General features: G+C 38.8%; 1 protein-coding gene across 4 annotated transcripts in view; it reads right to left on the bottom strand.

Moving 5' to 3' along the window:
* The window catches only part of DISC1 (DISC1 scaffold protein), a 207,745-nt gene that overhangs the window by 90,132 nt on the left and 94,543 nt on the right, over positions 1-23,070 (bottom strand). For all 4 annotated transcript variants that reach the window (XM_056343825.1, XM_056343823.1, XM_056343826.1 and 1 more), the window contains one exon: positions 17,512-17,700. In XM_056343825.1, coding sequence (XP_056199800.1) covers positions 17,512-17,700 — 189 coding nt within the window. The remainder of the gene's footprint in view (positions 1-17,511; positions 17,701-23,070) is intronic.

The following is a 23,070-nucleotide window of genomic DNA, read 5'->3' as shown; positions in this document are numbered from 1 at the left end:
ACTTTCTCACCCAGTTATGTAAAGTTGGTCTTTTCCTCTTTCAGGATTAACTCTTTGTCTGGAAGTGCAACTTGAACAAATTTTTTAAGTTAGTGAGGAGGCCTTCTCCCCCACGCGAAACAGCTCCAGCTCTTCCGTGCTGCACTACTGCTTTAAAAACTTACCATCAGGGCAGGTGCTGACAGAAGATCCAAATTTAAATGGTTATTTTTCCCCTTGTTAAGTCCTCAAGTGTTCTGAACCTAGCACCGGGGTATAATAGAATGTGAATAAGTAATGAAAGATAAAGAAGTGGATTTAAATAAAATATCCCCTATTACCATTCTTAATTCTCATCTATCGTTAAGACGACAGCCACCTGGAACGTTGCAGCCGGGTGTGCGCTCGGGCAGAACCAAACGCAATTCAAAACCCGCAACAACCATTCGAAACCAGGTGTTCAGCGGCCGCCCCGGCTGCCCGCTGCGGCTCAGCCCGGCCGGGCGCGGCAATGGCGCCCCCTGGCGGCATAGGCGGCTCGCCGCCGCCGCAAGGCTCGCGTTGCTTTAATTGCGGATTAATTACAGCCTTTCACCAAGGTCAAAAGGCACGTTTGGAGGCGAGGATAAATGGTATTATGTGGAAAACAGAGAATGTTAAAAAGCTTTCTCCTTTTTTTAAAAAAAAAATGTAAAATTTGACATTTGCTGCCTTAATGAACATGGTGCTTCCCCTCACTGGGCAAAACCCTGCAGCAAGTGCGGTAGGAAAATCATGACTCTTTAACCCACACCCCGAACAAAACTCTGCAAACATGAGGCTTTCCTCGGAATTAAAGCGTTCTTGAAAAAAACTTTAAAATTGAAATTAATTTTTTCCCAAATGCGATTGGCCAATAACGTAACACTACCTGTAATTATATTTACACGATGTTAGTAAGAATATCAAACTTATAAATGGATCCAATTCAGAAGTAACAGAAACGACAATGCAGAGCGGCTGCCGAGTGCAAGCAATAAATCATATAATCGCATAATTACAACTTCCCATGGTTCCAGAGACAGTTGGCACTAGCAAAAGCAATGAATGATAAAACAGGATGAGTTTTACAACCCCTGAAAGGAGAAAGCTCTAGCATGGCAGTCGGGACACAGAGGTGATAGCACAATCCCTCCTCCAGAGCACATTCAACTACTTGGGACCCACCACCCCTCTCCAGCTTTGCCCCTGTCCTGCAGGTCAGGTGGATTCAAATCCCAGACACAGGAAAAACTAAATCCAGATACTGCACACCAAGACAGCGCCCTAACCACTGGGCCACTGATCTCCCACCTCTTAAGGGGGGGAAAAAAAAAAATAGAATTCACCTGATTCTGGAGGTTTGCAAGGGGAGGAGACTAAAGCTTTGCTTTTGGCTGAAAGAAATATTTCATGCATTACTAAATCACGAGCTTCTTCCAATCTACAATACCTTCTCTTCAAATGAATCCCCAGTTTTGATGCCTCCTCCCTGCACCTGCACGATTTCTCCCACCGAAGCTTTTTTTTCTCCTCCCTCAATTTTCCAGTTCATTAGACAAAATGAAAAATAAATTATTTGCAGTATCCAGATCACAGCTGCCCCCTCAGGACAGTGGAAGAACGGCCCCTTCCCTCTTCCATCACCGCAGCTGATTTCCCACCGTCTCAGGGAGCCCAGGCAGTCCCACACCCTGCTAGGCAGCCACGTCCCACCTTGGTGCTCTCCGATAAGGCAGGCACCAAGTAAGTGGCAAAACAACAACTGGCATAAAGCTTCTTGTAATATTTAGCTAAGCTGGCGTAGCTGATGATACAAGACTCCAGTGAATGCTACAATAGCTTAACTTAATGTTACTTTCTCTCCGCTAGCAAATTGCTCCCGTTTTCCAACCGACTTACGGCCCACATACCTACTCTGCAGTTATAACTGTTTACAGTAAATCAGATGGGCCTGTGATTGTTGAAGCAATACCTCGCAGCAAAGGGGGCAGCAAGAACATATTTCAATTTAATAAAATAAATGATGGCAGATTAAGCTCTCTTTTAAAGAACGCCTTATCAAAACCTACAGAGAGACTGTCATTTCACAGAGGCTGGTGGTTGCCAAAGCTGGGAAGAGTTAAAGAGGCTGCTGTCAGTCACACAGTGTGCCAAAACAACAAAAACGTTGTGTGAAGAAAGTAATCACCTACAGTAAGGATGGGGAACAAAAGCTAAATGAGTTCTGCCTGTGCTAGTGACCTTCGACTGCTAAACAGTCAGATAACATCTCCTACCTAACCTCTTATTACAGAGTTATTCTTGGACAGCAATTCTTCTATTACCATGCTTTTTACTCACTTCATAACATTAAAAGCTCGCAATAGTCAGACTCAGACTGTTCCCTGAAGAATACTCTATGTACTGAAGCAGAATTCTTCATTATATAATCATTTCAGGTAGGTTGTTTCAAGGAATGTATCTTTTTTTGCCTTTTTAAACTTTATGGCTAATGTAATTTCCAGAAATATCTTGGGTATAAAGTTTATCACCAGTTCTACTTGTTCGGCAGCAAAACTCCATCGAGGAAATAAGGACAGAAAGAAAGAAAGAATTGTTCCAATGCCAAGTCATCTTGAGCACCCTGATGCTTAACGTAAGAGAAAATACTCCTCTGTGGGATCATCACACTCTACCTTGAGAGCTTAGTACTTCATCACAGCTCAAGATGGTCCTTTTTCAAACGGGGAACTGAAAGAACAGATGGGAAACCTGGAAAACACTGCCGAAGGGAACACACGTTTGATGTGCAATGGCACAACTAAGCCAGGACCAGCCAGCCACAAACCCTTTTAAGCACCACATCAAACAGGGATAATGGGCAGGGAAACAAAAATAGCAGGTTTGCGATAAGGAAACTGTACCTGAGAGCTGCACCGAGTGCTGTCTCTAGCCCGGTTATCATTAACAAGGGCAGACCACCTTAGAGCAGGGGAAAGCAGAATTTTGCATGAAGGCACTTCATCGCGGCATCCACCTGACCTGGGACAGGAAAAGGATCTGGCAGTACAGAGCACTACGAGATGGGTTTCTTTCTGCTTTGAGAATTCCAGATACGTTGCTGCTGGGAGGAGGGAGTGAAATACAGTCGGTTAGTCCCTGCTGGTTTACACTGCACAAATAGTAAAATACAGCCTGAAGAAATATCTTGGAGTAGTGAGGAGAAGATCTCTGCACACAGAAGAAAGAAGCAGAAATAGCTTCCCATTTGGCTTATTCTCTTCTACTAAACTTGTAGGCTGTAAAAATACTTGTCAGCAAGTACTGGCAATTTTTAGAGCAACCATCTAACTATCCAAGTCCATAAATCATCCAAGTAGAATGAAGAATCTTTCTGTAACTCAGGTTTGTTACATGTGGATTGAAACAAGGAACCAGCCTGCCACGTTTTTTAAAAAGTAGTAATGTTAAGCATCAAATGTGGATAGCTCAGTTAAACTGGGGAAAAATAAAGGTAACAAATAATTTACAGAATAGTAAAACAGCAAAGTCTGTGCAGTTTATGTCAGGAACCATTTGCATCAGAAAAACTAACAAATGAGAGAATAGCATAATAAATTAAATGAAATTATTTTGCACACACACGGATGCAAATAAAAGGACTATAGAAAATGCAAAAGGTTTGAACATGGATAAGGAAAGATAAAAGTAAAATATAAATAAAGGGAAAATACACGTAACTGGAGTTAAGGCTTACAATCAAAGTAAACCTAAGCAGGAAGAACAACTAAGAAAAAAGGAAAAGTTGTAGACAACTTAATGCTCAGATTTTAGAGGTTAAAACTTTTTCTGCTGCAGAGATGTATGGCATTTATCAGAGATGGGTAAGTATTAAAAGCACATGGTTCACAGAAAGCTTAATGATAGAAAGAGAGTATAAAATAAACATAGGAATGCCAAAGACTGGGGGTTCAGAACTTTTAAAGCAACTCCCAAAACCCAAGAGAATTTTAAAAGATGGAGGTTTTCTTGCTTCTTTATATTTCTTTGAAAGGCATAAAATGCCTGGCATCCTACACAGGGGGATGCTACAGAAGCAAAATTAACTTAATAAACATATACCCTGATGGTTCTCAGCTGCAGTTCAGCATTTCAGTACTGTGACAAAGTATTCTAACACAGGAAAAGATCCTGGTACCCTGGTACTTTATCCTGCAAAACTGTGAATACATCTTCCCATTTAGACCAGTGAATATTGGTTTTCAAGGTCAGGCAGTCAGCTTGTAAAATGCTCTATGCTTTTGGAGTGTTCCCGTGTTTTCCTGCGGTCTCCATTTCCCTAACCAATCCACTCATATGCTACATAAGTAACCTCAGCAGGGGTCACCACGAGAGGCAAAATGCAAGCAGCATAAGAATGAAGCAACACCTACATACTGTGCCTTTGAGGAATTAAACGAGTCAGAGAAGACTTGGGCATGGCAGCTTCTTTTAAGAATAAATAAATCAGGTAAAGAAAGTGGTCTTGGTGAATTGTGCACTGCCCTGGAAAAGGTGTGAAATTGTGCTCCACGTGATTAGGAGCGCAGCTGAATAAAACTTCAATGAATTATTGAATTGTAAGAAAACAATTTCATATAGCATAAACTGCACAAGGAAATAAAACACGTAAAGATTGAAAAAAGTATTGGGAGACAGTAAATTAAAAATGAAAGAAAAAAGGGGAAGGAAGAGAACCGGGAGTTACTGCAGAACCTAGTGAATTGTAACACCAATAGAAAATGTTAATAACATTCTGCATTGGGCTTCATTAATCTAAAAAAATGCCAATATAGGAATTGCTTCTCTAGTTATCATTATATTGATAAAACAATAGTTCCAGAATGCAAATCTAACAGAGGTTATTTCATTCCCTCATCCTGGTCATCTGCAAAATACAGGCAGTACAATTTCTCTGAATTCATTCCAGCTGGAACTAGGTGTAAAAAAACCCAAACAGTTGCTTGGAATTTGCAACAATCTTTGCTGAACTCTGGCAAAAGCTAACTGTCCTGCCAGTTAAAAGGTGAAGAACTCATCTTTTAATCTAGAGTTGTCAAGCTTCAATTGCTAGCCATTAGAAATGATCCCTTCTGCTTTTGTGCGCCACCAGAGAGATCTTTCCACTAGAGTTCTGGTCTCCAAGCAGGCAGCTGCAGACTGCCACCACATGATCTCACACTTCTGTTCATGAAGCACTAAGCACCTTGAGCCTTCCAACAACTAGGTCCGTCTCCCAACCCTTTAATCTCCCACTACTCTACAAATTCTCTCCCTTTAATCTCCCACAACTACTCTACAAATTCTCTCCAATTTTTGCAAGAACTGATTCCATTCCACTAGCTCACATGATGATCTAAAATTTCTTTTTTTCTTCTAACTGCTGTCCAAACCAATTCTGTGATCTGTGCAAATATGTTCACATTCCACTCAGGATGAACTCCAGGCAATGGAGAATGCTCTTACCTACCAGAACAGAAGTACAACACCGTCCCAGGCTGCCTGCAACGGCACAATAGGGCTCATACCTGCAACTGGTTTTAACCAGACTCATCGGCAAAAACTACCCAGATACACGGGCTTTATTTTTCAGTTTCCTCTGGTCTATAATCCATACTGCAGACAGGTTGTAGGCAAAATCTTTTTGAGTACTGGCCAACTTGCTCATGAAGTATCTTTAGGCTACGACACTGACACACCATCCAGGCTTTTTTGGCTACCAGAAGACTATGCCAAGTACTGGCAGAAACTGTTGAAAGCCCTGTTCAGCACCAGCAGGTTGTAGGAATAGCTGTGTCCCTCTTTAAAGTTGTTATTTAAGTTTTCCCAAGACTGTCATTACTTAGCACGTAAACAGAAAGTACATGGAGAAAAAAGGGCTAAGTTAACGAACATTCACATTGATGCCTTTGTAATGCCATCTAAGGCCCTGAAAAGGACACTACCATTTCAGATATTTCAGCCAGTGTCTAAGGCTCATTTAGAGGCCACCTCTCCCACTGGAATAACACCTTCCCATCTAAGAAAGTGGCTGACGATTTCATGAGCTAATGAATGATGGTATGTCACACCAGTACTTACACCCCTTTTTTTCACAGGTACTGAATAGAAGGAATGAACTTCGTACCAGAGTCTTAACATTTTCTGCTGGGGCATACACATTTTTATTTTGATCACTAGCTGAGAATTAACAAGAACATTTATATACCCACAAGATCATATACTGGAAACCTGAAAATACAACAGCAATACATTTCATTCAGGTCATTCTTTTACTGCAGTATAAAGAATAAGTGCTGCAAGTAATTCTTTTGAAAACATCACACTGCAAATGCTCTGTCTCGTAAAAAAAAAAAATATATATATATTGTTCTAACTACAGAGAAACGCTGCTCTAAAATAAAAAACTCATTGCAAAAGTCAAAGGGCTATAAATTCATTGAACTAAAATCAACATAATTAGCTTTTAGCCTAAAAGCTACAAAATGAAATACTTGTTTCTTCTTTAACAGGAGAGGCCTACCAACTGCACAATGTATCACTTTATAACAAAGCTGAAGGATTTCCTAGTTAAAAGAACTCCTAACCAAATTCTGCTCTTTCTTATGTGGACCACACTTCCATCAAAGAAAGAGGACCGGCATCCAAGCGCCTCAGATCAGAAACAGACGATGCTGCTTCAGTATAGCAGAATGCCACAGGTGAAACCCTGAACTCTGCTGAAACTGAAGACAAAACTCTTACTGATATCAAAGGATCAAAATTTTTGCCTCCATGTATTTTCAAAATTCTCAAACAAAACATTCAAAATCAAGAATACAAGAGATTTGCAATTCCTGCTGGTTTTTTGCAGGGTTTAACATTTTCCAAAGGTTCTTAGAGTCAAGCCCACAGGAGATACGGCTGGTGCCTGTTTGCTTTTCTCTGGCACAGAGCACAGGAAATTTTTCTCTGTACAATGTTTCAGAATACAAGAACTGGGGAAAAGAATTAGTAGAGAAAATGTTACTATGACGTCTAATCGAGATATAGGACTGTTTATCTGCACAAAAATCCACACAGTTTCAACCTGTCATTTCCAGCTCGCATTGTTAATTATATTTCAGTGCACCTCACTAGATAAGAGGTGTAATCCAGCCAAAAGTGTATAAAGGTTGCGGTCCAAATTATGCAGCGTGCCTTCCAGCTGATAATTCCAACAGGTAATGAACTGTTTAATCTTATGCAGTTTGGCAAACACTGCCTGTTTATCTTTAACCAAGCCTTCAACATGCACATCCAACTAAACATATCTTCTGCAAATATGATGATTGAATCTTTTTTTCAGTTAGCAACATTCAAAGTTTTAATTATATTCTGACTACTACGATATTTTTTTAATAAAGAAAAAAAAACAGGGTTCGAACACAACTACAACAAAAGAGTAGTCTTTCACATACCTAGTTTGATGTATTTCTTACATGACCTCAGCCTATCAGTTGAAATCTGGCAGGTAATCAGAGATACTAATCACTAGCACCTGCTGCACATGGGCCACAGATTCTGTGCAATTATAGGCAGTAAGAACCCTGGTCTTACACTATTGTCTGCTGCTACCATCTCCTGCGCTTAAGTATCGAGTCTGTGGACCACAGACCTCACAAAATTGTAACAGAAGCAGCCATTACCTCCACTCATACAAGGAAACCGTGGCACAAATTAACTGAAACATGAGCAAACTCTCTCTGTTCCTGCTCCAGTGAGAAGAGAAATCAAACTGAAGGATACAGAATTCCAGCTCCTGACTTCAGGCATTAGTAATTCTTTGGTTTTCTGTCTTTTACTCCAGGTTATCTCTCCAAGGGCAGAGGGAAGAAGAAAATTCTTGGATGAAAACTTTCCATTCCTGAACAGGGGAGACAAGGTACTTAACTCTGCTCTAAATAATAAGATTTCTATTGCCTCAGAGTAATCAGTTCAGGCTTAATGGAAGTACAGAAAAAGACAAAAAGCTTAGAGAAAAAACCCCAAGAACTGTAAATACGTCTGCTCTGGGGAATCATAGCCAGAACAAATAATCTCTTTCCTTCATTTAAATTCACTGTATTTCCAGTTTTGTATCTTGGTAAAAGATGTGAATTGGAAGAGGTTTTCTATTGCAAAGCCTTCTTTAGGATAATGCATGCAGCATTAAAATAATTTTGGAGAAAAAAACAGCTGCTTTAGAGGGGACTACAAGTTCAGTGGGTTTATTCTGTTTTTATCATCAGATATTATACCTTCCCCATCTTTCGATAAATATTTTCCATTACTCCAGATTTGGTTACACATCCGTGTATCTGTGGGTATAAAGCCTGCAGCACGCTTGGAACCCTGTGGTGACTCAAGTAACAAGCTACACAGCAGTCATTTCAACCATTTTAAGTATATAATTATTAAGTGAAAAGTCACTTGAGGGTGATAATGTCCCTATTTTCCAGTATCTTAATTACAGAAACCTTCATTTAGCTTGTATCTTTACTGCTGCATTTGCGAATACCTCACAGAAAACCTTGAACCAATAAACACAAGAAAGAATGACTCTGTACCTGACAATCAACAGGAACAAAAACTGGAAAAAACCCTGCATTTCATGACAGGCACCTTGTATTCCAAATGGAATAGTGTCCCAGGGGTCTCTTTTGCTTAGCTGTTTGTACTCCCAGATGCTGTACCTGAATATTGCCAGTCAGTATCAAAGGAAAGATGAAAGGTAACGCCTAAGAAAATTACCTGACTTTTCATTCAGTCACTGAGGTTAATTTACCATCAACGTAAGGAGGTACAATTCTTTACGAACTGCATGCACTCAGTATGACTCGTATGCTGTAACTTGAGGACACTGCCAAAACACTTTAATGAAAACATTTGCATGGAAAAGTATTCATGTGCTAAGATTTTGAATCAAAATACATACACCTGAAAAAAACACCTGTAACTAAAAAGTTAAACATTATCTTCACCCTCCAGTTCTGCTGCAGTATAATCCTATTCTAGGACATCGATTTTACATCAGTGATCCCAAATGACGCAAAACAACATTTGATTGCTTACAGCTAAAAAAATTACATAAAAACCAAAACATCAACTGAATGTAAAATGCTGTATTATATTCATATTCAATCTGTAGAAAGCCTGACTCTTTGGAAGGATAACTGCCTGAGATTGGTTTCACTGAAGGGCTACTAGAAAACAAACAGAAGCTATTCCTTAAATATCCTGTCCCTCTCTACACTTATCCTCAAAAGAAAGTAAAAGAGGCAAGTCAACCTAAAGAGCCCTTTGCACATTTTTGGGACCTGAAAGTATCATGCCATGTTAACGTAACTTGAACAATGACACAAAAAAAAAAAAAAATTCAAGAAGACAAAGCAAAACCCTGGTGTATGACTCTGCGAATAAAAACCAAAATGAATAGAACTTAAAATAAAGAAACTTGTGAATGCTAGGCCCACAGTTTACCGACTTTTTCAATAAAATTTCAAGTTTTTAAGAGGCCGAACACTGTTCTCATACTTCCATCCTGTTATTGTTTCAGGATCAAGTTGTCAAGCACATGCTGTAATGCCATCCAACAGGTCCTGACCAAATGCATACAGGCAGCATCTATATGAAATGGCAAAGCGAACAGAACCACAAAACCAGTTGAGTGTCTCCTCTACCTCATCTGTGAGACGAGGAAAGCAGTATTTACCTTTCTTTGAAAAGTAATTTGATCCTATCTGTCAAGTCTAACTACCTATGCCAGCAGTTCTATGTTCGACTTCTGAGCACCCCACCATCCTCAGACAGGCTCCACCTTTCTGCCTGCCTCTGAGCAGCTCCAGTCGAACACAACTTTATCTTTCTGCCAAAACTTGAATTCTCTTCATACAACATGTAGAAACCACCAGGAAAAAGCACACTTCACAATGCAGTAACATAGAAAGTTCGATAGCATGACAGTACTATCTGCTCCAACTCCAGAAGTGGCAAATCTTAAAGAAGATTTGTTGGTCATCACCAGGGCTACTGTCATGCTAAAGTAGTTTTAATTGCATACAGGAACCTGTCCCATCTGTCCAACGAGCCTACCAACACTATTTTTTAATCCTAGCCTTCTGGCATCTTAACATCTCATTCCTTCTGAAACTAGCTTTAGTCATTAAAAAAAAAAAAAAAGTGAAAGTTCAATCCGAGACCAGTATCACAGAAGATGCAGCTGCAGAATGAGAATCTAATGAGGAATGATTAAAATTGGTAGTATACACTTCCAAATTTATTCCAGATTCACTCATCTTTGTTGCTTCATATTTATCCTGTTGCCACTCAATCAGCTGGAGCAGCTGAACTAAAAACGCAGAGCAATGCAGAAACCTAGAGGCAGAGATGGAAAACCGGGAATAATTTGGTATTACACGTGCCCCAAAAGTTTAATGCACAGTATATAGCTGGCAATAGCATTTCAGATGTAAGGGAAGAAGTTGCCTGGCACACTATCAGAACTTTCTGCTTGCTTGCTTGCACGTCCACCAGCACATTAAAGTACATCTGCTGCATTATGGGGTTGAGGTTGCCCATCTCATTGCAGCAGAAGGCTGTTCAGTAACACTTTTCACCATCAAATTGCACTTCCATCATCCCAACAGAGCCACTCTGTATTTCTGTGGCACTACAACTTTGAAAACCTTGATGCCTCTACTGCTTATCCTAGTTAAGGATGGGATCATCATTTTTCCTGAAGAGACCGAGCTCCGTTTCTTGCACCTAGTACATAACCACCTCTACAACTGCAAAACCAGTACGTGGTCATTTCAGGAGTCATTCTGCACATTGTTAGGTCATACTGCTGTCTACAAAGAAAGAGTATTACACCGGTATGTAAAACATTTCAATAAAGTTAATACCATCAGATCTCAGAAGAAAGAGAGAGATGCTCATCTTTGAGCATCAACAGAGAAGTGGCCTGATCAAGACCCCCATAGATATCTGTGGGCTTTGAACCAAGCTGCTGCGTCAGTTCAAGTTGCCTGAACACATACTTTGAATCTCCTGCATTACAGATATTTGCACCTAATTATACAGAATGGGCAGATTAAATTTAATACTTTCACTGCATTTGTATAAACTAAACCTCTGTCCTCCAAGTGAAAATAAAAGTATTTTACATATTTAAATGAACAACACCAGACAAGATGACCTTTATAATCACAATTACAAGTGATTTAAGACATATGGCAAACTTAATTATGCTAAAACAGACTGGTTTCCAATCTTTTCAATCCTGACAAAAACTGATGCCTAATGTAAAAATATATTACACATTTCAGTTATAGGAAATGCTTAGCAGAACTTACTCGTTATATGTTGTTAAATTGTACAGATAGTATTTATCAAAAAAGTCAATTCCATAATACAAAACCCTCAACTACTTACAATTAAATATTATTTAGCAGAGATGATGTTACTTAAAATGTTTTCACTTATTTTATATAGATTTTGTGGAAACATGACAGAATGAAAACCATTAGTCTGAATTTATCCTCAAATCTTGGTAGCAATTCAAAATGCAGTGACTACAGTTTACAGAACTGTAAGATCAAAAGATGTATATGGGTATGCTTAACCTAAAAGATCCCAAGTGCCTTAAAAACCCAAGAAAATGAGCATCATGCTTACAATGCAGACAAGCATGCAATATGCGTAACAGTACAAGTCCAAGCAAACGCAGAAATACCAGTTTTTCAAATGAAACGGCAGAGAGAATACTGATGAGCAGAGTGCAATTACTCATGCTGTATTTGGCCATGACAACACAAAAGGAGATCTGCAAGGTTGGGCTTCTTTGTTTGTTGCTTGTTTCTTTTTTTTTTCTTTTTTTTTCCTTATGTGGACCTGGCTTTTACATGCTGCCCAACAGAAGGCTGCTGAGCACCACTTTGGAGCATGAGCTAAATGTCAGCTCAGAATAAAAGATGCTACCAGCTGCAGTGTCAGTCCCATTCCTGCATCACCACTGAGGGGTTTATACTTTTTGTGAAAGCTAAACAGAGTGAATGTTGGCTAAATTTGACAAGATCACTGTTTAAACAGAGATGGCCGTAGACATAAGCAATAATCTGTTCCATTTCACCACTCACTTGAATGACAACAAGCATTTCATATAGGTATGACATGCAGAACGTAATGACCTTGCACAAATTAGAAGTGGACACACAATGAGACTCAGAACAGCTTCTTCCTCATGGAAACCCATCTGTTACACACTATGTGGTTCTCCTTTAATGATTTATTTAAACAGAAGCAATCAAAAGGTTCAGCTTTTCAGTTTAGAATCAGATAATCACTCAGACACAGGATGAACCGTGGAAACAATATGGAAAGCCTATATGGGATAGAAAAACCATCACCGAGGAACAAAATTAAAATCACCACCCAAAAAAAAGAATCAGTAAAGCAAAACATGGAACCGCTTTTCTCAAGTCATGGGCAGACACTGAGTTGGTAGTTTCTGAAATAATTAAAATCGGTATAAAGTTTTCAATAATCTTTAGGCACTTTCAAAAAGCATTATAAAAATCAGTTACAAAGAGACATAGAGAAGCTTTTGTATAACAACTATTATTAAAAACAAATATTTAAACTACAAAAAAAAAAAAAGGTTTCCCAGCGGGAAGCACATTGCATATGCTTCTATTATAAGGCTTTCAGTGTTGAAGCTGTCAATAAAAATGTGTCTTTGAAAGAGACTAAACATGCTTTGCAGTAAGTGGTCATTAACAGTTTGGTAAATCACATCCTATACAATTGCATATGAGGTACAGAACCTGCTTTTCATAAATATTTCAGTATGCAAAGCCAGTATTACTTTAAGCAGCACCACTAGTGGTTTCTGCTGTCCACATGATGGTAAGCTTACACTAATTAATTGCATCCTCCATAACAGCCAAATATGCAGCTTTTTGAGTCGTGACTGTAAAAAGACCAGGTTCTTCGACATACATTCTGAACACATTTTGTTCTTAAATAGCTAAGCCAAATCACACATTTAAAAAAAAAAAAACAAAAACAATGGACTTGGATAGGTTTCTCTTTTGTTAAAGAACAAAATGCTATGATATCCTGTGCAAGCGTTCACAGTATGCACATTGAACTAGAGAAAGAAAAACTGAGCGTGAAAGAAAATTCCAGCTTCCTAAGAAACCCTCCTGCTACATCTAATTTGTTATTTAATAAATATATCTGTTCAGTTCCAGAAAGCTTCACTCTACAAGCAGGCTGGTAAGAGTTGTAGGTCTTAGACAAGCCATGTGTAAGACAACAAAACTCAATAATGTCAATGCAAGTTGAGCAGTAGAAACTGAAATGACAGCCTCCAAACATTTTTTTTTAAAAAGGGTAAAAAAAGCTATTTTAATGTGCATGATAGCTTTTATTTTATATTTCCTCTAGAAATTAAGTCAGTATAGAGATTCTACTTAAGATGACTTGGCAAGCACAACCTAGCAATTTAGATCATGAAATACAGTCCCCCCCTAGTTTTGTGCATACATACATTATTTACCAGGAGACGCTTTCCCAAAAGTGTAATAGGGGCAGAAAATGGCTGAGTGCATCCAGAAAAGGAATTCAGCAAATGAGGCAGGAAAACTTGCCCGTCAGTACTGGTAATGAGGAAACTGAGACAAGAGGGTAGTTTTCATTTCCAGCCCTGGGTTACAAATGCCAATCAACCCAAGGCCAGGATTTATAAGCACAATCCAGCAGTCTGGCAGACAGGCAAGTAATTAAGCTTCACTTGTCTGGAAGATGGGTTTGGTTGTTTTGGGCTGCAAAGCAGTTCTCTTTCTCACCACAGCAGAAACTTCTGACTTTATAAGGCAGGTCTGCTCAACAGTAAAGCACAAAGACCTTCAGTGATTTTCCCAGAACATCTTGGGCTATAGAAATACCTGCAGTCTAGAAGAATGTAAAGGTCACAGAGAGTATCATTTGATTTCAAATCTGTTTACTGCAAGTGATTAATTCAATCATGATTGTTACTAGAGCATCAATCAGGAAACTGTTTCACCACCATTTCAGGTAAAATTACATGACCCCCGAGTCTCTGGCTTTCCTATCTGTAAAACGGCAATAACAATTGATCACATTTATAGAAGTGTTCTGATGAAGTGAAGCCCCCAGAAGAAAGTTACTGTCTAAAGGGCAAATCAGTACTATTCATCCTAAAATGCTAATATATAGTCTACTTGTCGATGCTTCTATTATCCAATGGGAAAACACATTTTTGAGCATCTCTAAAAATATGAAAGGATTTTTGTCAAATCTCCTTTATAGGGAGCACTGACAGCTCTCAGCACAGTAAGCCAAGCCTGATTTTTGCACTACATCTGCAATATCTTTTATACTTGGGCAGCTGGCACAGAGTGAGAAAATTCATTAACATGCTAATGATGTGTCCTATTTAAAATTCCAGCTCTGATTATTGTGTGATTAAGTCTCTTCCCTTGACGTCTGCTTCCTTATATCTGCATTACTGTGAGAAATCAACAATTATTAATGAAGTAAAAAATAGGTGACCAATTTATACACATGACAAAGACAAACATACACACATTTTAGCATTTCAATTTTTTTTTGTTTAATGTTTCCAGACAAAGCAGGATTATCTCCAGTTAAAAAAAAATAAATTCAAAATAAGTTTTAAAGAAGTTCACAGGCATGAATTATAACAGTTAAAGTGGCAGATGATTTAGAAACAGCCATGTGTACGAATACCTGTGCAGAAGGTTTTAAGGTGCTATATTAAAAAAAAAAAAAAAGAAAAAAAAAAAGAAAGAAAGAGGGAAGGGCTCCTGATGCAGAGAAAGTAGATCATGCCTTGGAAACAACAAAAAAGCAAGAATCGGAGGAGACAACATTGATCCACTACCTTTCCCAAAGAAAAACTAAGCATCTCCTTTCTACAGGGAAAGGCATTCAAACCCACTGACTTTAACGAGCATAAGGGACCGCTTTCTCTGCATTACTTTCAGCAACCTATGTTTAGTTTATGGACAGACATACATCTCTGTAAGTTGAGCCAAAGCATAGTATACCCATGCTGCAAAGAGGAATCATAGGCTCCTACATGCCAGGACACAGATCAGCCAGCCTAGCCCTCATCGTTTTTGCTCTAAGTTAGCATGGCCAGAAGGGTGCCCTAATGAACTCTGGGCAGACAGCTAGTAACAAAGGCCAGAGGACAGTAACATCCTCGGCTAGTAGAGTAAGATGGAGAAATGATTTCTCTCCCTGGCTTGTAGCTATAAGAGGGAGAAGTCAAACTGACCCAGAACGGGCTGCACCAGGCAATGGTATCACTCACACTAATTTTACCCACGGCACACAGAGAAGCTGAGCCTATGTTTGCACTACTAGCTCAAGGAACAGAAGTATTTTAGGAGGCATTTTCCTGCCAGACAACACTCTACCAAAATCACACCACCACAAAAACTAATGGGTCAACACCCACACACACACAGACACACACCCACCCCCTGTATAACAAGCCACACACCCCTGGGGCATCCCTCATGCTGACGCTGGCGTTCCTACCACAGACTGGTGGGTCTCATGGGCGTGCTAATGCCCAGCTCACATCACGTTTCTGGTCAGCACCAAGCTGGCGTATGGGATGGGGCAGGAACACAAGGAAAAGGCAAAACCATCCTTTCTCAGCAGCAACATAGATTTTACTGGTGTAAATGAACACAAAGCCTGAAGCCACGCAGCAAGTCAGCTCAGCTACCCCAACCCAACAAAGCCAACAGATCTCCAGTTCTTTTAGACAACAGCAAAAAAAAAAAAATGGTAACAAAATTGTATTCCAATGTTTATGCTTTGTTCTACAAACAGAAAAGTGCTGTACAAAATAAAAACTGGTTTGTAAAAGTGGATGCCATCTCCAAGACACAAGCTGTATAACTGTTTTCCAGAGTGTTATCAGAAGGCTTATATTCAGTTAAATATTTTGGTATCAAAACTCATGCAAGTGTTGTCAAACCAGAGTGAGTTGCCATTTGTTAAAGGAGAAAAAGATGTAGATCACATACAAAAGGGGGCAAGGATGAGGAAAAGGAAAGATCTCAGATTTCATTTTAGTATCTGTGACTAGTATCTGCTTGATAGAGTTTTATTTTACACAAGGACAAATTTCTCTTTATGCCTACAGAATCACAATAAAAGAACAATCTACATAGTAAACACCCAGTTTTTTGCAATTTATTGTCATAACTTGTGTGACAGTAGAGGTCAGAACAAGAAAACACCCCATCACAGCTACATAAGTGTGAAAGGGGAAAAAGGAGTCTATGAACTGCTACCAATTCTGTTGCTTCAGCAACAGCCTTGCACAGGTTTTGTTTAAAACCCTGCTTAAGAAAAACACAGAACGAGAAGTACATGTGTATTATAGGCAATTTAATTGTCCTAGAAACAAAGGAGCAACAAAATGGGCAGATTAGAAGGTCAGAACCCTCATTCAACTCACTTGCAAATCCAGGCAACAAGGAAGCATTGCCTGATGTGCATTTGTGGGTTTGGGTCACAATGCACTAATTGGAGGAATCATTTTTAGAATTTTAATATAGATTCCAAAAAAGCAAGTTCTTATCCCAACCTATTGCTCATAAGATCCTGAGAAGAAAAGGCATTTCAAACCCCTAGATTTAAAGTAGCTCTCAGATTTATACTCAGCTGTTTAGAGGTAACTATAGTAACTGTATACTTGTAGTCAACTAAATGTTACTCAGCCTTTTCATTTAATCAAGCAGCAAGGCCACTTTAACTGCTTAACTTCAGGACAGGGGATACAGGAAAGAATAAGCCAAGTCTAGGAACAACTTTGCAATTTATTAACTTGTCAGTAGCATTCCCAGTAATTGCAGAGAACTTCCCCAATTCCACCATGACACTACAATCCAAGCACAAGAGCTGCATTTGGCAAGCTGTTTAAGCCCCCCAGCAAACATAAATTCATTAAGATAACTCTTGCGTCAGAACCAGGCATGCCTTGCACCTCATACCTTCAAGATCCATCACCAAATATGTTACATATATACTAAATATTTAGTTATATATACTAAATATGTTGCTGTTGTCACAGGCAGCCACATCTACTGCTCCCACACAAAACCACTGTATGTTTCCCTGTATGTGAATACATAAGCAGCATCATCATCACTATTACAAAAGCGGGCTTAGAAAATAAAGTTTTGGAGAACCGGGCTTTCAAGAAGCTGCGTATTGCTGCGATACCCCTTCTCCCCTCAGCCTCCCCCACCTCCAGTGGAAAGAGCTGAAAGCACATTCAGCATATTGCTTATCTAGGTCCTGGTCAAACTTTCCTCAGAATAATCAGCATGTTTTGTGACACGCAGCGTGATTCATCAAACCCAGTAGGCTCCTAGGAGCTCATGACCAAGCAAAAGCTGTAACAGGCTATGAACTACTTACCAAAGGCAGTCTCTCCTTGTTCAAGTTCTTCTTTCAGTCTGGTGTAATCATCTTTAATTCTCTCTAGTTTTCGGACATTTCTGGCACTCAGAATCAACAGTTCATTGAGAAGTCCTTCCAGCCCCTCCTTCTCAGATGTTAATGATCTTATTTCTTCTGCAAGATCCTTCGCAGTACCAAAATTACTTCCTGCATGTTTTGTGGGAGCAGGGGGATGAGAAAGGAAAGAGACAATGAAGCGGACACTTGCAACATCAGTAGGTTACACAGCAAACAAGGGAAATTAAGCAACTATACTTCCCAAGAGGAACTGAAAGACTATTTTGGAATTTAAAAAAAAAAAAAGAAAAAAACTGCCAAGCATCCATTTCATTAATATACTACAAAAAGAATTGTAATTGTAGCAGATTCAACCTTTTACACCCAGAAATACTCCTTTTTTTTTTTTTTTAATTATTGATAACAGTTTAAATTTTTGGAGAAAATCTGTTCCTTAAGGGTCCACACTTCAGAAAATGTCATACTGTTCACTGCAGTGTGATCTGTCAGGCCATTTTCTTCTTTCAGAGGAGCACGTCAACTCACCACACTTTTGAAATAGATGCTATCAATCTGCTAGACCCTGAAGTGTTTCCTCCTTAAACAAAGAAGCACTACCCTGTTTTTCGTCATAAACAACCTTCTGGTGCTTGTAAGTAACCCACTGCATTCATTTCTTACATGACCTGCACCCCATGCAAACACCACCAGGAGATGTTTTTCTGAGAGAATGTATTTAAGAGTCACAGCTCCACTCCTGGCTCTCCCTGAGCCATGAAACCTCAGAGAGGGGCAGAATAACCTCAGTATCACCAGCTCACACTGCTCTGGACTTTTTAAAAATGTTTGGCTCCTTTGGACATGGATCCAGAGTCAAAAGTTCAGTTCCCAACCAGTTTACATTACAGTGTAGCCCAGTAACATTTGCCCACTTAACCTTTCTGAAAACTGTTCTTATAAGAAGCTGGAGAGGAATATTTCCTTAATTCACAGAAAAAATAAATTGCAATGACAGTGAGATGCTCAGCTATTGAATTATTTTTAAATAGCAGTGCAGTAACTATTATAGTGTTACATTTATATGGCTCTACCCGTGTCTTTTCAATGATTCAACTACTTGGCAGGTTATCAAAAAAAAAACAAAAAACCCAAAACAAAAATCACCCAAACACAAAAACCTACAGAAAGTCCACTTTAAAGAATACTTGACAAAAATAATTTCCATGTAGACTTGCCCAATACAACACAAAAGATCCTTAGCACAAGATCTAAACTCTAGCATCAGCCTAACGTAGCAAAACTGTGGTGGTATGATCTAATAAGTAAAGGCATCTAGTAAGTAAAGGCGCTTAGCCTTGAAGCAAATGCTAACATAAAGCACATCCAGGTCACACATAAGTCTCATCAGCTTCTGAAGTATGTGCAATTACTTTAGATTCCTGAATTAAAATTATACCACCAGCATTATTCAGATATAAAGGTGTCCTTTGGCTTTTGTTTCAGGAATATAATAAACTGCTGCTTAGCCACAACTGATCAATTAAAAAGTTTATTTTAGAAAATTAAGACATAATCCAAAACATCCAGTCCACATAAGAGTATCCTGAAATTTGGCATTACATCCTTTTCACTTGGTGTCTCAAAAGTGTTGGTCACAAAGTCTTACATAGGAATGGTTTGGCTGCTGCTCATTTCCTGCAGGACAGGGAAGCAAGAACAGGACACCAAGAATTCACACCAGTTGGAAGATGGCAAACCACTGCCAGCTGCTGAGAAAGGCTGTTCCTCCAGAGTGCAAGAGCGAACAGAAGCACTTTCAGCAGATAACTACAACCATCCTCCTGAAGGAAAGATGCTGCTGCAAACTCAAGTGGCCATATGAGGACGGGTGTGCCAAAGGGATACTGCAGGTTCCAAAATTTTGGAAAAGACTCTGTTGAATAAGTCAGGTTTACAGATTGAACATTGCTAAGTACAACTGTCTTGCTTGGTTTTGTTTGATTGTTTGGGTTGTGCTGGTTTGGTTTTTTTTAATTTAGTCCTAACACTATATGGTAGCTTTAGTCAAGATCCTTTTCTCACTTAAAGCTAACCTATTATTGTTTCTTTTTAAGACTTCAAAACTCCCCTCATTTCTAATTCTCAGCTAAATCCTTGTTTGCCAGTTCCGTCTTACAAAGAATTATACGACTAAATAACTATAAATATACTTGACAAACAAGTAGGATCTCGTGGCTTACCAATGCATTTATTGGGAAGCAACAGCACAAACTTTATTACATTAATCTGTCACGTGTTTCCAAATGGGCAAAACACAGTGACAAGATGAGCAAGACAAAATCAGTGGGAAAATGGCAGATATTCAGATGTTTTGAAGGCAACAATGACCTACAAATTAAAGAGTCCACCTTCATTCACCTGAACTCATCCCAAGCATCATAGCACAAGAGCCTTAATAAAACATGAAGGCAAGAAATTCTTCATTAGAATCTGGAGCCTGCTCTTATATTTCGAAGACAGCAATGAAAAAAGTATGATATTACATATGAAAGTTTTATACATACTGAATGGATCTTAATTCCCAGAGGGGAAGTTTATATCAAAACTGAGGCTATAAGGAAATAGCATCACATATATGCCCAAAAGCCAAAACAAAACTGCCTGATGCAGTTCCCCATAACAGCAGAAATATCTCAAAGTCTGCAGTGAAAATTCAGAGGAGCACATACAAATTCATGCACAAGTGCCATCAGTAAGCTCCTGACCTCAATCACAGCAACCAAAATAATCAACCTTCTTATGGCATTTAGGAAGCAGTTTAAAAATTAATATATAATCCCTAGCTGCCAGCATTAAAGAACACATCCTCCTGGGGGAGCGAGTTTGTTAAGAGACTAAGTCACACTGGATGCTGTAGAAATATTCAGCAGACGTGTCAAAATGTTTTATTCTGCTAATATCCTGAAAATGTTAAAATTCCTCTTTTTGATGATTAAATAAGTATTTTGCCTAAAGTTAACATAGTAACTATTACTTCATCCACCACTCTGTGTTATGTTTTATATAGCCATACTGCTGAGAAAGTTCTAATTGGGGAATATGAGATAAATAAAGTCAGTCCTAACTCTTTCCAGAAAACTCAAAAATCACAGAAGCTAATAGGACTGCTCACTCAGAAAAACTGTTCAGAGACAGAAAAACTAAGGAATTAATGGTCTAAGACCAAAGCTGAGCATCTGATGTAAACCAAGACATGAGACAGAGATTCTACAAAGGGCACTGAAGGGTGAAATGCCACTTTTCCCATCCTTCCTCCTGTCTTGCAGTGACACTTACTAGTGATGTGCAATTTTAGCCACTCCAAACATGTTCACATAAACACAGTGGGCACAAATTGGTACACTAAATGGGGAAAACCACAAATTCAGAAAACTGTTAATAAATGCCCAGGATAGAAATTCTGTTGCTCTATCAGAATCTTAAATCTATTCCATTTCAACTTGAATAAATACATGGAATCCACAGTGCTTGGATATTGGGGGGGGGGGGGGGGGGGGGGTGTGGAATAACCATTTGAAGTACAATTGGGGTTATAATACAATCTGAAATCATTCACATTAACTCAGTCAAACTGATTATACTTCAAGTACAGCACTAAAGAGTCAGATTTTCTCTTTCCAGCTAATTCAAAGTACCCAGTGCTCTGAACAGCTGAATAACATGCTTGCAGTACACAGTCACAAGGACTTGAGCATGCACGCTTCACTTTGAGAGGTTGAACATTACCATTATCTCAAAAGACAGCAACAAAAACCCAGTTTAAACTTCTCCCTTAATCTTGCCCTCTAGGGCACTTCTTGCATGCATCCTTCATAACGTGCTCTCTACAGATAGTGACATCAGGTAAGCTCCAGCAGCCAGAAGTGAATACCCAAAAATACCAGCCAAACCCAGCAAAGCAACCCATATGAGCAGCAAAGTTTTTTAAAAAAATTATCCTCAGGCACAAAATAGCTATATAATTGCTTTTACTCACTGTAAACATAAGTAGTATATTTACTTTATTTTCCTCTCTTCCCAAAATTTTACTCGTATGGCTACAGCTAAATAGTACTCTGTATATCAAGTATATCTTCTCTATAGATAGTTACATGCCACAAACTCATGCCTATTATAACAGCTCATTGTCACATTTTACTCCATTGGGCAGACTGTTGCCCATTTAGTAGCCTCAAACTAACATATCATTATTTTGATACCATTTGCCAGCAATAAATTGACTAAAAAATATGGTTTAAAGTCTGACTCATTTTGTAAAAAAAAAAAACCACAATTATTATTTAAGCTTTACTAAATATTTCCCATTTAAAATATACGACAAAGTTAATCAACCACAAGTTTTTTACTCTCACTTTTTCTTCATATTTATGGCCAAAATTATATACACTCATAGTTTCCATTATTTGTACCTGAAGCAGAGCTAAGTCCCATCTCTACTATTGATAAACTACATTCATCGTAGTACAAGCGAAGGAGCAATTTTTGCATTAACAGTAAAACATACATACCGGATGCTGGCTTGAATATAAGAAAGAATAGGCTGGTCATTCTTTATCATTATCTCTAAGTTAATTCTTCACAGACTAACACTACCTTTAATAATACATAAGAAAGTGAAAATTTACATTTTAGCTTAGGGCATTTGCTACCATGGTATTTATCAATGGCACTGGAATTCAAAGCTGAAAATCCTCCATCCTGTGATTAATGACAATACAAACTGATTCCAACACCAGAGAAGAAATTGAAGAAAATAAATATCATTCAGCTGCTCACAAAGAGAAAAAGCTAAAAACATGACAGAAATGCAGGATTTTGGAATCAATGCCAGTGTGTTTGCACATCTGAAAAAAACAAATAGCAAATGAGGTACAGCCTACCATCTCCTGAAACACTGAACAGAATTCCAGCATTTTTGAATCACAATTATTGTTTTAAAGCAATAACACATGCCAACACTTTTATGAAGCATAATGCAACTGAATGATTGATGTGATCCCGAAAGGTAAAGTAAGAAAATCCATCTAGAAGCAGGCAAGAGACCTCACAGACAAATATGTGGAGGAGGTTCTCTGCCGTAGAAAGCCTCTTGTACCTGGACTGTGAGTCACCACAGAGCAATCCTAGGAGTCAAAATAAGAAAAAGAAAAAAAGAAGGGTGGGGGGTGGGAGATCCCAAAATAATAAAATTTTAAATCAGTAATAACAACTCAAAGGCTCAAGTGAAAATTATCAATGAAAAAAGGCACAACAAGGCTGAAGAAAAAGGCAGAGGTTTGGAAGATGGCAATTCAGCAATACGGAGACAAAACCTGTTCCAAGGAGCAATAGCTACTGGTGTCTGCTGGGCCACCAGATGCTCTCAAGTGCCTGCACTGGGAGTGACAAGTACAGCCCAGTAGCATGTTAGTCACAGCAATTTACTACATGCATTAGACAGTAAATAGTTGTTGTAAGTCA

This window comes from Falco biarmicus, chromosome 6 (genome assembly GCF_023638135.1).
Source record: "Falco biarmicus isolate bFalBia1 chromosome 6, bFalBia1.pri, whole genome shotgun sequence".
In the NCBI taxonomy this organism is placed as follows: Eukaryota; Metazoa; Chordata; class Aves; order Falconiformes; family Falconidae; genus Falco; species Falco biarmicus.
Note: the sequence above shows the minus strand (reverse complement) of the source record. Positions and strands in the feature narration are given on the sequence as shown.